General features: G+C 40.9%; 1 protein-coding gene across 3 annotated transcripts in view; it reads left to right on the plus strand.

Annotated features, from left to right (window-relative positions):
* Positions 1–7,634: 7,634 nt before the first annotated feature.
* Positions 7,635–18,237, plus strand: part of HERC4 (HECT and RLD domain containing E3 ubiquitin protein ligase 4) — a 35,816-nt gene continuing 25,213 nt past the window's right edge. For 2 of the 3 annotated variants that reach the window (XM_075109837.1, XM_075109839.1), the window contains exons 1-6: positions 7,635–7,841; positions 8,719–8,884; positions 10,128–10,419; positions 13,235–13,394; positions 14,755–14,831; positions 17,161–17,382. In XM_075109837.1, coding sequence (XP_074965938.1) covers positions 10,194–10,419; positions 13,235–13,394; positions 14,755–14,831; positions 17,161–17,382 — 685 coding nt within the window. In that variant the 5' untranslated portion in view covers positions 7,635–7,841; positions 8,719–8,884; positions 10,128–10,193. Of the gene's footprint in view, positions 7,842–8,036; positions 8,127–8,718; positions 8,885–10,127; positions 10,420–13,234; positions 13,395–14,754; positions 14,832–17,160; positions 17,383–18,237 lie in introns of those variants that run through there. The other variant, XM_075109838.1, reaches the window with a different exon arrangement.

Raw genomic sequence — 18,237 nt, forward strand, 5'->3', positions numbered from 1 at the left:
GTATTTTTTCATACTTGACATACTCAGTTGTGGGGTTTTGAGCTGTGATAAAAACCCATCAAGACTCAGCTAGTTTAAATTGGCATTAGTTCCATTGATTTCCATTGAGAAACAATTTACCCATCTGAGGGTTTGACCTAGAGGAAAGAGAAGCGGGGAAAAATGACAGCTTTGACTTTTGTCCAGGGTGGGCCAAGAGAAAGAACTCAGTGGGAAGGAATTCCAGAGTTTTCCCAGCTTTAGTCAAGATAATAAAGTTTAACATCCAAGAACTAATGAACAATTTGATTCCAGAGCGAGGCCTCTAATTACAGTCTCCACCTTGCAGATACAGCTACTTTCTGTGCCCTCCCATGAGCTCCTTTTGATTGTGTTATCAAAATTATTAAGGAGGAATAACAGCGCCTCAAGCAGTATTGTTTCCTTTCCTGGTTTTGAAAAACTTAGGAAAGAAACTCTTTGCATACTGCATGCTTCCGAATCCTGACACACTTGCTCTCTCTTTATGCAGAGCAAGAGAAAACCTTTGGTTCTTTTGCAGATGTGAAGAACATTTTTCATAAATTTGACCTGAAAATGTGCAGTCACTGTAATCCCAAAGACTAGATTCTTAAAACATCATTGCTGATATAACTCACTGGAGATTATGACTGTTTGTAATGGTTATAAACAAAATGCTTCTAGGTTCATGTCTGTTATAATTCTGCAGGGAAGCCAGTAGGGATTATTATAGTTATGAACAGACTATTGTAATACTTATGGTTGTTACAAATTCAGAAGATAACCCAAACAGGTTTATAATGGTGCTGAGATATTCAGAGGCTCAAACTTCAACAAGAGGTCAGGAAAAATTATAAAGATCACATGAAAATTGGTTTTTAATCATAATGCTGTTTATTACAGAGCAACCACTTGGCCATAAGGCCAAATAAGCATTATTTTCATTAATTTTATTACAAAAAAAAAGTTATACTCAAAGGAATTTAATTTGTAATATTTATACTGTCTGTGAAAGAGCGAGTTTGCCTGGCTGAGTTTGCTACAAGCTCATAAGCGTACAATATTGCTTGTATTGAATTGTTTATATTTGCAGAAGTTATATCACATTGGGGACAATACTTTTTTACAAGTCTATGGCTAAAAAATGTTGTGGAAGTGTTTTCTGATGAAATTGGAGTTTCAAGCTGACTTTCCTGCTGGCAGTCTGTCTGGTTTTGGATGTCTCCACTGGGTTGTGGGGTGGACAGAAGCTGCTGTGTCTCAGTTGGATACTGTGGAAATGCTGTGTCTTTTCCTGGGACAGTCTCAGGAACAATCTCTCTTGAATCTCCAGGAATCCAAGCCTTAGGACTACTCTCAAATGCATGTCTATGAATGTTTAAGAATAATTTTGCTGCTCTAGATCCCTGCCCAGAAGCTGGAAATAGCTCTTTATTGTTCTTTTATGTGTATTTATGCAAATAAATGTGTGTTAAGTGGGGACTATCCAGTGCCCCTCAAATGACCATCTCTGATTGGGATCAGTGATCATATTTAGTGGTGTCCTGGTGGCTTGCTGACATTAATGACAAGAAAACCTTCATCAGTCAGACATGGGTGATGAATCACTGCTACCTCCCTCCCTCTCCAAGAAAAAAAAAAGCCAGCTAAATGCTACGGAGGTTTGGCACAAGTGGCTGCCCTGCTGTTTCTGCTTGCAAATGATATATAGTTGCTTTGGCCTCCCCTTTACAAGCTTGAAGTTTTAAATTGAAACAGTTTTTTGTATGCTGGTAGACTAAACAAACAAACATTATCCCAAGATTTTCTGGAAAATAATAAGAGCCTCTAAATTGCTCCTATTAAAAAATCAACAAGGTTGTCAGCATTTTGCACAACTCCAGCGTCAGTAAACAGAAATGAAAGATTCCAAGTTTGTGGAAGTTTTTCCTTCCTAAATGGGAGCTTAGTAAGTATTGGCATAGGAGATCTCTGGCAACATGAGGAGTCAATAGGTCTCTCTACGTACCACTTGTGCAGTGGGTAGCCGCAGAGTTTTTCACACAGTTACAAGGATTTGATGGCTCATCTCGTACAGCTTACTTTCCTTCTGTCTCCAAAATCAAATAACATTTTTGAGAAATCTTTTATTCTAATGCTAAGGTTGAAACTTACATCATAGGAAATTCAGAGTTACAGTCCTCCAAGGACTCCAAGCTCTGACTGCTCACATATAATTTCTGTGGAGCCACTTAACAACCTCTGCAAGAGAAATCTAATCTTCCATCTGCCCAAGAGTCTTCATCCACTGTGAATATTTAATCCACTTTTTGAACAGAGATGTCCTGGACTGTAGTTGATACAAGTGGCACAGATTCATTACCACTTTGACACCACATTTCAGTCCATGCTATACCAAATATCTATCGGTTGATAACGGCACCAAAATAGATCTCACAGTATCATGCCCCTGTGCGTTTCAGTAATACGTGTGAAATCACGAGTCTTTTCCTGAATTAAATCACAAGAGCTGCAGAGTACTGTCCAAACATCTTTACTAAACAGAAATACCTTTGTTGCAAAATAGTCACATATTTTTGAGTGATAACTAATGGCAGAAAGAGCTGGATGTAGTTTGAACATACTGATCACAGCCTATGCCTCAGAGTTATTATCTTCTTCCCAGCTATTCTTCGCAGAGTCCCACCATAGGAATAGTGAAAACAGCATGTCCTGACAATTGTTTAGGCACAGGGCCACAGGCTATTACACCTAGCTGATGGCAGAGTCCTCTGCTTCCTAGAGACACATGCAGTGTCATCTTCTCTCCTAGCAATCAGCCCTAACATCCATTTCATGTCATGTCTGTTGTGCCCTCTGATATTCAATTTCTTTTTTCTCCTCATCTGCAAGTATTAGTCTGGTCTAGGAGCTTTTCATTCACTATTTCCCATACCCAAACACATCCATGCCTATCTTCTTACTACCTGGAAGTTTTTTCTCTCAAATCTTACTCCTTATAAAGCCAAGGACTTTATCACCCAAGAAATGGGGCAGAGAAAGAGCTGAATATCAGGAAAAAATTCAGCCTGGCTCAACAGAGAGGGGGCTTTATCGTGATATTTCTGGTTTCTGTACCAGCACTACTTTTTCTTCCATTCCCAGTTCTGTTCCATTAACAACAAACTTAATTCTGTTCATTAAATGCCAGCTCCCACCACACCTCTAAGAAAAGAGACTATCCGTGTCTTTTTCACAGTTAGTTTTCCCCTGTGCTGCCTCCCAAGCCCCCTGAGAGAACAGATCCCTCCACCCCACCTCTGTTTACACGAGCACCTTTCGTCTTTCACAATCAGGTCACTCTGTGCTTGGGATAAGAAATGACGCTAAACAATCCAACATGGAAATTTGCAAAGAAGCCAAGAGTGCTCACCATGAAGCGTTGTGACAGCCTGTGTGTGAGCCTCAGCTCTGGTCCTCTCCTGTGCCTCTTTGTTCTCCTCAGTGCAGTCTGCTACCTTTCTGCCTGCTCTTTACGAAATAGTAAGAAGGCTAATTTTAGGGTGCTTCATCATCCTGCCATGCAAAGACACAGTGTCATGTCAGAACCAGCAGCATGTGGCACCGCTTGGAGCTGCTATTTTATAAGCTGAGGTTCAGCATGTTCTCAAATTGGTCCCTGCAGGGCAGAACTGGCTCAATTATTGATCTTGTATTCCTACACCCTAAGGTGTGGGATTGCACCTTAAAAATCAAAGATCAATTTCGGCCTGACTAAAAGCCCCATTTAATGACATGGGAACTGGTGTCTCAGCACCCAACACTTAAACCAAAAAACCCAAAAGATTACACGGAAATTTCCTGATTTGGTTAGCACCTGGCCTGCCGATCTATTTATAACAGAAATATTCATTTAATAGTGTGGAACATCATTGCAATAGGAAGAGAACGTGCCACGTGTGGGAAGGGGCTGCACTCCCAGCCCTCTGTGTGGGATGTGCGAAAATGTTCAGCATCTTCATCCCCAATCTGAAGGTGCCTGGGCAATTTCATGGCTTCTGCCATACTGCCACAATACGGGATAGTCGTTCCGAGTGCCAGCTGCAATTTGTGTGGGCTTGGGGATATCGGATCCACGCAAGAGTCTGCGAGGACGAGAGCTTCATACCTAATGCAAAGGTCAGCTTGTTGCCTTCATTGTAGTCTTCCTGTCCAGGATTCATTGGTGTCCTTCATTGCTTTTCAGGTTTTTTTTTTTTCACATCTGTCATTCTATGAATTGCATTCTTTTGGCTATTTCAGCTGTATTTTGTGTCCTGAGAGGATGAGGGGAATGTGGTGTTGCAGGGTTTTGTTCTTGCTTGTCTTATTTGAAGGTATGACTCCTCAGCTTATCCTTAAGCAACTCCCTTAATTAGGTGCCTCGAATTAGACGCAAAACTTGTGATATTCTAGATTTAGTATTTATACAGTGATTTACCTTCACAAACAGGTCAAAATCTGGTCATTTTTTTTCACCATATTGCCATCAGTGAATAATTAATTGGTCCTACTGGTAGGCACATTTGCATTTGAGCTAACCAGAATCATTACAGTGAGCAGGGGGGCAGACAGAGAACTAAAACACGCTCAGCTATAAAGTCACAGAGCATATAAAACGTGTACTCTGTGTGTACGTGTGAGTTATGTCTGTCTGTCTACATAGGCACGTTCCTTAATTACTAACATCCAAATATTGATACTGTGAAGAATACAAGGATAAAATATAAAACCGAAATGGCATAAAAGGGTCTGGCCATACCTTGTTTATAAGGCTATTTGCATTCTAAAGCCTTTCCTTTGTCTTAATCAAGAATATTCTACACAAAGGCTTCACACAAAGGTTAGTAATTTCTCACAGCAAAATGCTGACATCTCTAATTTCATGTTATCAGCTGTTCTGGACACCCATTTCTATCTTCCATAGACTGTGACACATCAAAGTATAAAACAAAGGGGTTTGAAATGAGGAATTAATGTTTATAGAGTATGTACTGACTGTTGCCAGGAGAAAATAGAGGCAGAGAACAGAGCCCATCCCTGTTATTAGCTATACAGAAGGTTTTGTGCCGTAACAGTATAGCCTTCAAAAACACGTATATTTACTGAAGGATGTTTTCCAGTAATAAAGCATAAAGTATGCGTTAGTTAACATTGTATGTGATTTTTTTCATTTCTGTATTATCTGAACGGGTGATTAACTGCGGTACAATTTAAAAAACACAATTGTGCTGACAGCAATCACCAGGCAGAAGCCAAGCTTTGCTATTTTAATAATGGCAGGGACACTGAAAATAGTTTCCTGCTTGTTGTGACCATCAATAAGAAGGCTGTGCAATTGTAATAGGAAACCCTCTGTGCTGAGGCACTTAGAAGGAATAAATCAGTTCCCAGACGTTGACCAGATTTACATTTCTTGTTTTCACTGAATTTTCCATCACTGCAAAACACTGGTGTTTTCTGCAAGTACTAGAATGGATGCAGGGAGTTTTGAGGTGCAAGCATGCTCACCCGCGGTTCTCGACCACTACAACCACAGAACCACGTTTCGGCAGATTTGATGCCGGTGGGTGCAGAATTGGCTGTCCTGAGCGGCCGGGAGTCCACGCAGTGATGTGGCACCAGAGTAGGTACTCCCTTCCCCCCACTGCCTGTCTACCTTTAGCCCCGTGAAGGAAGCGGCTTTCTCAAGGCGTTAAGACAGGCAGGATATGGCTTCTCTGGCACAGAAAAGCAAATTTACTAAGATAGGTAGCTAAAAAATATGGCTTATACTTTGTTTGAAGACACATTTGAATAATTTAACTTACAGTAATCTGATTTTAGGACTAAAGTAATTCTTTTAAATAGAATAGCTGTGTCTGTTACACAAGGAAGTTGAGATTTGTGCAATATTGTATGTTGTTTCATGCTTTATATATTTTTCATTTAATGTGTTAGGCCAGTTATACCAAAATACTTTTCTATGCAACAATTGTACTGGGCACCTAATGTTCCTCCCAAGTACATGGACATATCCCCACATGCTGGTCAGTGGACACATTGCACAATGAATGGCAATATTTAAAATCTACTTCACAGTGTATTTATTCGCAGTTACTACTCTGGTGGTCTTATAAATAAGAGAAGGAAGCTTAGAAGATGATGAAGGAAATGTTTTCCTCCATTTGCGACACGTACCAGCTACTGCTAACCTTCCCTTCGTACATGCGGAATGGAAAAAGGCAAATCACTCACATCTCTCCTCTAAATAACAAACCTGTGTATTTGCTACCCTGAAAAGTGCTGCATCATTTAGCCTTTGTCAGCTCTGCAGCTGTCTCATTTTCTCTATGTGTTAATTTGATATTTCTGGTTTGGATCTCTACTGATAAATTTGCAACCACAAATCCCGAGAAGTCCTGTAGAATCTTACCTAAATATTTAGATACACAAAGGAGTGTTTAATGGTTGGACCAAGACATCCCACTTGTTTTTTTTTTTTTTTAAATACTTTCCATTACAGGGCAAAATGACCCCGAACACAGAACCTTTCTTACCCATAGTTTGCAAAATCTCTTGCTGTGAAGTATGTGTGGTCCTGGCCTTTTTTACTGCCTGACCTACATAAAGGTGGGTTGCAGAACTGCTATAGAGAGGCCGCTAAATAAGGAAACCGCGTTTGGATTCCCAACCGAGTCCACTTAAATAACCACCGTTTTGACGTGTTCATGCTCTGCCACTGGGAAACGTTTATAACCGGAATGCAGAATTCAGAGAACTGCATTCCCTTCTGCCGGAGGGCTACGGCAAACAGCCCCAGCGCACCCCTCTCCCTGAAGCGGGAGGCCCGGTGGCAGGGCTGGCGGGAGCGCCGCTGCCTCACGCTGCCGCAGGTCACCCCTCGCGGAAGGCGTCCCTTGTGTCAGAATTGAATGACAGGTAATTGGAGTATGAGGAACAGTTTGTTCCTGCTTCTCCCTGGCGGATCCAGTTCCTTCCCGCTCACTGATCTCATTCTTTTCGTGCCCTCAGAGATCAAGCAGAGGCTTCTGCAGGTCTCCGTAGATCACGGATAAGGAATAGCAACATGCAGCCAAGTCCCTTAACCACTCTGCAAGGAAGGAGAAATGGGCCATCAAGAAGCTTCCCAGCAAATGTAGAGAGTGATTTGCCCCAGAACACGCTTAGGGTTTTTCATTCTTGATTTTAAAATAGTGATGTAATACAATAATGGTATGTTTTAAAGCTGCTGTGGGTTTTTTTTGCGGTGGCTTGTTCGCACACCGCGAACACGTACGGCTGCCGTCCCCGCCCCGCCGCGAGCACCGAGCCAGCAGCACCCTCCCGCACCCAGCCCTGCTCTTCTCCAGTGTCGTCCTCCAGGCGCGTCGGGCGGGCGAAGGCATCGCTCCAGCATTCGTCACTTCACCGTCATTCTCCTAAATTTATTTGTCGTCAACTTCTGGCTCAGCCTGTTCACAGCCCGGCAGAGGGACGGAGGGCAGACGCTCCCTCGCCCGTACCCTGCCTCCCTCCCTCCCTCCGTCCTGGCCTCGCTCAGGGCGCGGGCAGCGCTCCCGCCCTGCCGCCGCCCGCTGAGGTCAGGGATGACGTCACGCCTCGTCACCGCCCCCGACCACGAGGCCGGGGAGGGGAGGCGGGCGGTGAAACCGGGAGCACCGCGGCCCCACCCGCCCGCCGAGCTGGCGCCTGCGCAGGAGGGACGGCCGGGCCCTGTCACGGCTCCGCGCTGGGGCCGCTCACGCCCTGCCGGTGGGTGCCTGCGGCGGGCTTTGGGCGCGGCCTCCCGGGGAGCGCAGCAGCGCAGCGCCTCGCCGCCGGTGAGTTCCGCCGGGCCGGACCCCTGCGGCCCCGGGCGCTGCCGCCCTGCCGCCCCGCGGGGCGGACGGGAAAGCGGACGGGGCCGCCCTTCGGCCCCGGGGCGGTGAGGACCGTTAGGGCCGTTACGGGTGGCGCCCCTTAACGGCCCGGGGGCGTGCTGAGGGGGGACCTCGGCGCCTGGCGCCGCCCCGTCCGAACGGGCGGAGGCTCCGCTCCGGCCACCGGCTCCCGCTCCTCCGCCGGGGCCGCCCGAGGCAGCTGGGCTCGGGGCAGCCGGGCTCGGGGTAGGGGAGCCGTGAGGGCCCTGCCGCAGGCTGCCGGCCGCCGTCGGCGGCGTGCCGGGGAGGGGAGGAGGGCAGGCAGGCGGGCAGTGTCCCGCCCCGGGGGGCGGCCGGAGCCCTGTGGTGCAGCCCCGGGGGCCGCCGGGGCGGCTTCAGAGCACCGCGCACGGTGCGATCGCGCGGCCCGCCCCGGCCCGCGGGGAGCATCCGGACGTGTCCTCCAGCACCGTTACTCGTTCTTTGCCAGTGGAAAATGAGTTGGGTGGTTTCCCTCCCGTTCTGTGCCTGGTGTCGGCACTGGGCGGCTTTTTACGTCACGCACGGTAGTACCCAGCCGCTGGCAACGTGAGTTGCCTTTCGTGACTACATACAGGGACAAAATAACTGCCGTGAGTTGAGATCAAAGTACAAAACGTCTTTGGCTACTGACTCTTAAAAGAAAAAAACAAACCAAAACCCCCACCTTCTACAGAAATGCATATCTTTTAACGGAAAGAACTTTTACCTTTTTTGCCCCACTAGAGGAGAGATAAATCTCACCTACAGAAATCTTGAAGCACTATAATCATATCTCTTCTAACTTCTTGTGTTGCAGGTTGAAGCTTGCATTGCAGTCACTGCTACAGATGTGTGAAACTTGCTCTTGTATAGCTATGTCGTAACCGAAGGAGTCTTCATTTTGATGTCCCCTTCTGAATGTGGTAGGGTATAGCTAGCGATAGCTGGGGAGGTACTTGATCATGCATCATCTCCTGCAGTAGGTAAACAGAATGCAATGTATTTTAAGCTGTTTGGCTCTTTCGGTTTTTTTTGTTTTATGAGATCACGAAAATAAGTACCTTGTTTACTGCATTTTGACTTTTGCAGAGGAAAATAGTTCATCCTGTTGTGCTGGCAAGAATTCTGCCCTTGTTTGGTTTATGTAACGCTTGGGTGCTAACTGATGGCTCGCTTCTCTGAGCGGTTTTATATTTAGGCAGTTTATACATGTTATGACCCCGCAGAATGTAAGACTGAATGCATTTGTAGTGCATTGTATTCAGCATTTCATTATTCATGCTGTCTTCCAAATAATGGTCACAGATGAAAATTTATAGCAATTTTACACTGTATTGCATTGATTTTTAAATTGCTCTGAAAATATGGAGAAACTTACTGGCACGGAAGAGTAGTATAGTGAAAAAGTTGTCCTAAATTCTTCATCTGCGATACTGAAAATGAAGGATAAGTGTAGCTTTGTATCCTTTCCAAACAGGTACAGAGTCTGTCAGCACAAATACTGGTAATTGCAATTTAGGCATGAACGATGGGGGTTTGCATGGGGGAGTTTGTACACGTGGCCTCCTGTTACTGCACAGTAACTATGAAGCTGTAGCCGTTGTTTATTGCAGTGCAAGATCAGGGACTTGAGCTTCAGCTATTTATTTTCTTTTCAATTTTAAGTTCAGTTGACTCATAGTTGTTGAAATGAAATGATTGACACATCATATTATTCTTTGCGTTACATAACTGGATTGATCAGACCTGACCAATTTTTTCCAAGCTATGAGTCAGGTGTTGGTTTTGGGGATGATCTTGAGGCCAGACACAGCACTTTCCGGAGTCATGCAGCTCCTTGTGTAGAGAAACTAGCTTGTACTGTCTCCTTTAAAGGTGTTTGAGGTCCTTTCCACTGGCTAGAATTGGTTGTGACTGCCATTTGTATAGCTCTACATTAGGGATTAGAGAATTTTTACAAAGAATGATATTTCAAATTTTTTAAACAAAGTTTTATAAAACCAAAGACCTGCACATCTTAAAAGCTGTATCTGAAATGGGAAGGAAAGCATTTTACTGCAGAGTTAATGTAAATACTGTCCAAGAAAGTAAATGACACTCTTAAAAACTGTTAAGTCTTTCCATATATTGGTATATAGAAAGTGAACTTGCAGATTATGTTCATTATAGAAGGTAAAATAAACATTAAGCACAATACTGAAAAACTGTACCTTTTTTTTTGTACAGCTACGCAGAAGGGATATTCTGGAAAAGTGAAGTTGGAAGATCTCTGTGATCAAGAAAGGCATAAACATGTTGTGCTGGGGAAATGCATCTTTTGGACAGCTTGGATTGGGTGGAATTGATGAAGAGATTGTTTTAGAACCCAGAAAAAGTGACTTTTTCTTAAATAAAAGGGTCAGAGATGTAGGATGTGGACTGAGACATACTGTTTTTGTCCTGGATGACGGGACTGTTTATACATGTGGATGCAATGATCTAGGACAACTAGGGCATGAAAAAGCCAGGAAAAGACCCGGTAAGTTTAGAAGTAATTAATTGTGGACAGTATGTGTGGTTGTGCTTGTATTTTTTGTTTCATTATGCTACGTTAAACCGAAGACTGCCAGTGTCTGTGCATGTGCTGAATTGTACACACAGTAGTTCTTCCACGAGTGGGTGTATTTTTAGCTTGAAAAGCGTTGTTTTGCTTGGATTGCATCTTGTGACAGTTGCAAACAGCCAACTGTGAAACGTGGCTGTTTCCCCATATTTTTGCCTGCCACGCAGCTGGACAGTGCCACTATTTTTTATTTCCAGCGTGGAATCAGTTTACCTGAGGGTGCGGGAGACTCAGTGGCTGTTTTTCATCTCAAGGGGAGGTGGCCTGCTTCAATATGTGGGTTAGCATTGTACTATATGTATGGGGTTGGCTACTGGAATATGGTAGAAAGGAATGTTTGGCGTACCATAGCTGAGAAACATACTGTGTGTTTTTAATCGTCTAGAATGTGACATAGAGCAGGTCCGATGAATGCAGTGTTCTTAATTTTCCTTTTTTTTTTAAAGAACTAAAAATAAAGCTTTTGATAAAGACTTTTCAGCATGTGCAGTGCTACAGGAAGAGTATTTGGAAAAGCCTAGAGGATGCAATGTAAAACTTATTTGGGCTTTTTTTTCTTCCTATCTATGTTATATGCGTGTTTCTGCTTCCTGCTAGTACAGTTTCCTAGCGGAAGTGGGTAAACATCTTGCAGGGACTGCAGAGGAGTGTGCACATGGGCTCCCTTCAGAGCTGTGCATGTGAGTCATATCTGCGTGCTACTGAGAGATATGGAACAGGGCTTCTGACAGTACGTAGAGCATAACGTAAGCAGACTGGAAAGGCTTAGCAAGAGTTTATTCTAGTCAGTGCTGTAGCAATTTTACAAGTTACTTGGCACAATAATTGATAAAAATATTTAAAATAAAAACAAGGCGTTATGCAGCTATTTTAGTTCTCCTTTATTCAGAGTTTTGGATTTGGTGTCAAGTAAAGATTTTAGTAAAGATTCATTTTGTGTAGCTGATATGTAACTTTAGAAAGTAATTTGGACTTCTGTTGGGGAAACAGTAAATGGATATTAAAATGGAATCCTGATTTTAAACTTGAATCCTATGCAAACATCTGCTTCATGAACATGAATAGAAACTCAGCTTGTCAAACTTACTATGAATGCTTGTTATCCACGTTGGAAATGATGCTGAATTACCTTTTAAATCTAAAAGGTACAATAAAAATAGCTGACTCAAGTTTTTTTTTAAACAGCCTTGTGTGAGCTTTCATATGTTATGGACAAATACCTACTATAAACTTTTTTAAAGTGCTCGGACGCAGCAGTCATGAGGATTGTAATGCCCTCCTCGCTCATTCTTCTTTCATGTAGAGGTTACTGACAACACTGTTGAATGTTCTAATGTGAAGTCAGTGCTTTGAGGTAACTTTACTCGCGCAGTCTGAAGAGGCTTAGTATCTTTACAAATGGGTGGAAGTTCTGTTTTGAATGTAGTTCTGCTAAGTGAAGATAATTTTGTTGCTGACTGCATGTCTTTGCCGCCTCAGTGTTACCAGTGGCATTATTTAGCTGTGCCTTCCCTCTTTCCTCCCCATAGAGCTCTGCTTGCCGTAGGGATTGTGTGAATGTTCCTTAATCCATATTAGGCAAAGTCAGCCTGGGTAGTTTAGCAGCTGGTGAAGATAGCCTGAGCTAATCTGCATGCTGTTGCCTGAACTGGAGGGTGCCTACATGACCTCTTCCACTGGCAGAGCTGTGGAGGCTGTGATGGGCTGAACTGGGGTGGTAACCTCTGTAATCAGACCAGCTGTTTAAAAAAAAGAATTTACGTCTGCTGCCTGTGTTACCTTATTCTGGAAACTGAGTGCCTGTCATGTTGCGGATACTCTTAGCTACTGTTTTGAATTTGACTTAGGCTGTGCTAGGCTGTGTTTACAGTGCATGTTCCATTGATGATACGGAGGCTTTTTCGGTGGTGTGCTGTCCTTAGGCAGGAATCAAACTTATGTGTTTGAAAACTGGGCATAAGATGTCCAAGCAGGCTCTTATTTAATAGGAGCGTTGAAAACTTCAGCCTTCATGACAGGCCCCAATGATATTTCTCCACATTACTGTTGCTGAAATGAAAATGTCAGACGTCTGATCACAAGTCATAAGCACAAAAGCAAACTTTGAGTTTTTCCAAATGTATTTAAAGGTATTGATGCAGGCTACTGGAAGGAAAATCACGTACGTTTTAGTGCTTGCTTTTCAGAGGCATGCACTGTGTATCTAGAAAAATTACTCTTTAGGATCTGTTTCTACAGTATTTTGCATTATAAAGAGGACATTGTCTAGCTCATTGCAAAATCAGTAGCTTTAATTTGCCCTGCCTTGTTTTGCAGGCTTTTTTGTTAATAATGAATAGGTGAATTTAACTTGCATGGGTGGAATGTTTTCCTCTTACATAATGTCTACACGTGTAGTCATTTGACAATGATCTATTTGACCTTAATGTTAATTGAGTTTCTGCACTCATTTTCAGATGGCGAGATTAGAAGGAACATAATGATCAAGCCTGTATATATTGCTCCAGATACAGTTGTTGTTTGGTTACTTTGGGGTGTCAAATTTAACTTACTTCTCCTAAAATAGCATGCTTACAATTTTAAAGAAAGGATGTTTGGGCAGACTTCTGGGCTTACTTCTGTGTCATTTCAATTGATATCTTGGTACTGAGTATAACTGTTTTGAACAACGCTAGCTTGTTAGTAGCTTTTAAAAAACTAATTTCTTGGTTTTTGTTTGTTTGTTTTATAGAGCATGTTGGTGCACTGGATGCCCAAAATATTGTAGCTGTATCATGTGGAGAAGCCCACACACTTGCATTAAATGACAAGGGTCAGGTATATGCTTGGGGTCTAGCTACTGATGGACAGCTTGGCTTGCCAGGAACAGAGGAATGCATCAGAGTGCCCAGGTTAAAAACAATTAGTATATAATAAGGGTGTTTTTTTTCCCTTTAAATTTTGTTAAATCACATTGGTTAAGCTATTCTGCTGTTATAATTAAAACATGCACGTTAGAAAGTGTGTTTTAGCTATGGCACTTGCATGCTGTAAATGGCTTGCTTTCTCAGGAAGTCAGCTTATGGGAGAAATGTGTTATGGGTTTGCTTGGTTGGTTTTTCCTTTTTTTAATAGTCATCTACTAAGAATGAGAGTTATGTTGGAAAAGTAGGATGGGTATTTTAAGAATGTAAATGGGGATTGATAACTGCCATTCAAGAGAAATTAAGGAGAAGTAGAATGTTAAACTTCCAAAGCCCGTTGTGGGAGTACGTTTGAGGAAGGTATGTTTGCTATCTGATCTTTGTACTTCAGTTTTTGCCTGGAGGTTTTTTAGGCATGATCAAATAATATGCCTTCTAGTTATAAAAATGAATGTTAGCCAGATTCACTTGCTTGTGTTCAGAATGCTGTAAGCATTCCAGCTAGCTGAAGTCCACATTTTAAATGCGATTAATAGGTTCACTGAAATCAATAGAACTGCCTATAGCAGTAAGTGTGTATGTTTGCAAGCTGCAGGTTTTCTTTTCTGATATTCTTTTTTACTTAGGAAAAACACAAAAGTAACAATTCATTTTATAACTTTATCGTGGCTATCTGTAACATGTATAAACAGGAAAGATATAACTAACTAATAAAAATGTTATTTATTTCTGTATCCAGTTTAAAAGCCCACAGGCCTTTTAGAAACTCCTGTTGTTCTCATTAAAAGTGGAAACCATACTAGATTTAATGCACATTTGTATGTATTTCCAACTTCCTTATAATATTGCAGAATACCTAATAGCTCTGTAAACTGAAGTTTTGATTGAAATTAATGTTGGTAGAGGTGAAAAATTGAGTGTTCAAATTTTAATAAAGTAATTGAGTCTTTATATGTAATTGATACGAAGAAGACTGTAAAACCTTTTTTATTCTGGAAACTAGAAAGTAAGAATAATTTTCTTCTTGCATCCGGTACTAATTTCCTCCATTAACTGTGTGACATCTCCTTCCTAGCACATGAACCTCCCTAATTCTTCATTGTGGTCTTTCACTGACTTTATTACTTTGAAAATAAGACAGAACCTGTCCTTGAAGGTGTTAGAACAGAAGCAGTTTTTTTGACTAAAGACTTCACTAAATAGCTTCTAATTTAAGTTAGGGTATTGAAATTAGTTTAATACATATTTCAGTGAAAGGATTCACATTTGTATATTATCATTTGGCGTGACTTTATATTTCATACCATGACCTAGTAGCTTAATTCTTTCTGTTTTCTTACCCCAATAGAAATATTAAAAGCTTATCAGAGATCCAAATTGTTCAAGTTGCCTGTGGTTATTATCACTCGTTAGCACTCTCAAAAGGTAAGCCAAATTATTCTGCAGTTTTGTGTAATTTCTTACCAGGTAATTCTAAAGGTTTCAACAATTATTTTGTCTTTTTTTGAAAAGGAATTTTTTAAACATATTGCCACTCAACACAAATGGGATTTCAGGTTGATAGAAGTGTAATTTAATGATGGAAGCTTGAATTTAAAAAATAAATGTACAAACAAATGTTGTGTTCTGCTTTCTCTTATATTTTTTTGCTTTATATCATCTTGCTTCATTGTAATTTTCTTTTTAATTCATTTTTGTTTCTCTCATTTTTTGGTCCCCTTTCTTTTTCATCCTGCTAGCCTGCAGCTTTGTGACTAGACTATTTGAAATTATACCTGTAATTTCAAGTTACTGAGGCTTGCAGGTAGCGACTTCCTTGTCTGCTTTTCTATTGCAAAGCCTCTGTTTTGTTGGTGCTTACATAGTTAAAATGTAATGTCACATTATAACCCACCTTTTGAAAGGTTTAAACATCTGTCTTTAAAATTTTGCTGGGGCTTGTTAGTATAGCTATCCAGAAATGAGCATGTATTCCAGTAGAATACATTCCAGTTAGAAAAAGTGGCTGCTGAATGAGGTTAATGGAAACTTAGTAACTCAAAACAAAAATTCCAGAAAGATTGTAAAGTTTGACAGTGTTTCTTTATATTAAACCCACACATTATTAACTAAAGCTGTGGAGAGGGAGGTGTTAATTGTATGCTGAATGATTTTTTTTTTCTTGAAATACAATAGTTTATACTGACTATATGTGCCTTGATTCTGTATGAGACTTTTCATGGGCTTATATTATATGAGTGGTTTTCTCGTGCTGTTCTGTATTCCCAGGTATCTTTACCATTATAACCTAGTGAGATTCCTTTGTTTTCAGGACAGGCAGACAGAGATTTACAAATAACCCTTTGCCTGAGTTAAAATCAGCAGGAGAATGTGGGGAGTTATGAGAATTGTGCTGTTGTGTTCTATTGGTCAAAGATGCAAGAATGTAACACGAGTTTGCAATTTGAAATTCACTTGGTGTTTTAAATGGTTTCAGGCTTCAAGTATAGCTTTGCTGTCCTATTGCCAGTTCATGGATTTGCAGCTCTATGTTTCTGTTCTTCACACACTTTGTAGGGTGGTTTTATTTTTGTTTGTTTGTGGTTTTGGTGTTTTTTCTTTTTTCTTTTTTTCCCTGGTTGTAAGAGAACCTGCAGAAATACTTGCAATGTAGCAAGGTTACAGCCTTAAAAATAGACCCACATGTGGAGGAAAATGGGACAAACTTACTTGAATTGGGCATTTTTGAGAGGAGACTTCGTGGTATTTTTAGATCTGTATATGGGATATTGATCAGGTGGATTAGTTCATGTCATTCTAAATGATTGGCATGGGATTTCTTTGGTGTTAGGACAGTTGTTTTGTTTAAAAGTGGTGGTTTGCTTTGTTTGGGTTTTCTTTTGTCTGGTTGGGTTTGGTTTGGGTTTTTTTGGCTGTTATTTTTTATTTAAATAAATAAAATCTGAGAGACCTGTACCCTGGGGGATGGGTTTCATTGTTTTCCATCTTGATAAAACTGTTATTGGAAATGTGGAGGTAGGAGAGACATAGGAAACACTTCTGTTTGAAACGTATTGTATCAGCAAAAGCGAAGTATGTTTCTGATAAGATGTTCATCTTCAGGGTAGTTGGATAACCTTGGCAAAATATTGGTTGTTCAGTAGAATATTTTCTTTTGGAGGCAATCTTAACATAAGTAGATCTCTGATTTGTGGTTCTTCAAAATGCTTGTTTTTTTTTTTTAAAGTAATCAAATGACACTATAAACTTGTGTTTCATTGATCATATCATTGATACAATATTTTACAATTGAAAGTGACATACTTAATTTTCACATAAAATTTAAAGTGTATGTTACCATGTGAAAGCTTAAATGAGGCTTGTGATTGGAAATTAGAAGTTTTTGTATGTCCAGTCTGCAACTTCAACAAGATCTCTGCAGAAAAATATAGATACAGTAGTGGAACTCCCAACGCAACAGCACCTTGCTTAGTAATAACCAAACTCAACTTAACACTGTTGAAACAGAAATGTTAAGAGCAGTTTTGAGGGTTTTGAATGTGATTTACTTTGATTAAATATTTTAGTTGAATGTCTGCAAACTACATGAGAATGCTTAGCTTCATAAGTCAGTAATTTGTATGCATTTTCAAACTCAAAAATATTTGAAGAGCAACTGTCTAACTTTTAGCTTTTCTTACAGTAAATAAACTTTATTGAATTGAACTATATTGATTGTATTTCTTGGTTGATTTTTTTTTTCTCCTTTAACCAGGAAGTGAAGTGTTTTCCTGGGGACAAAATAAATATGGCCAGCTGGGCTTAGGTTATGAGTATAAAAAACAAAACTCACCACATGTGATTAAATCTCTGCTGGGAATCCCTTTTGCACAGATTGCAGCAGGAGGAGCTCATAGTTTTGTATTAACTCTTTCTGGAGCCATTTTTGGATGGGGACGCAACAAATTTGGGCAGCTGGGTCTTAATGATGATAACGGTAAGTAAACGTTACTCCTGTAAAATTTCATGCTGAAGGTCTTGGCTTGTGAATCTAAAGACAGCGGTGTTCCTAGAAAAGGAGCAGAGAGAACTGTCAGAGTACTGATGTCATGTGAGATTGCGTAAGGGAGACAGAGGTTTTTTCTTCAGCTGTTTTGTAGTGAAAATTCTGACAGTATTATGTTGAAATTCTAGCCTGCCTGGTTTTCTTTCCCTGTTCTAGATTTTTCTGTGACTTAAACTTTCTAAATGGGATTGAATTAAGGTACTGTGCGGTAGTTACAGTTTGAACTGAATTCTAGGTAGATGAAATTGCTTGACAAATCCAGTAATCTGTCAAAACTACTTGGTTGTCCTTAGTAGACACATTTAAGGCATCTTCACTGTTTTACTGCCATGTGGGTATCTGCCTTTCTCGGGCCATTTTTGGTAATCACTCACGATTTTCAGCTAACCACTTCCAAAATTTCTGCTACTAGGGTGTTCGATAATCATTAATGATATTAACTAGTTAAGTTAGAGTATATGCTATCAGGATCCTGTAATACACAGTTTAGTATAGAATAATCTATAGCTAGTTTAATGAATTAAAATTTTCTCACTGGTTGGTTGTTGTCAACACCATTTAAAATAAGAAAAATGTGTTGTGGTTAAAATGGGTATCTGAATTAAGGCTTCGAATCTGGTCGCACTCATGTAACAAGAAAATTACATATCCTTTTCAGAAACCAAATTTTCATGGGAGACTTCAGTTGCTTCTGCATATTCTTTTAAATATTTATGACCCCAGTTTTTTTATATAGCATCACTTCTCAGTAAAATCCCTTTTTTAAGTCTTGATAGGGCTTCTTCC

The sequence above is a fragment of the Phalacrocorax aristotelis genome, chromosome 14, assembly GCF_949628215.1.
Source record: "Phalacrocorax aristotelis chromosome 14, bGulAri2.1, whole genome shotgun sequence".
In the NCBI taxonomy this organism is placed as follows: Eukaryota; Metazoa; Chordata; class Aves; order Suliformes; family Phalacrocoracidae; genus Phalacrocorax; species Phalacrocorax aristotelis.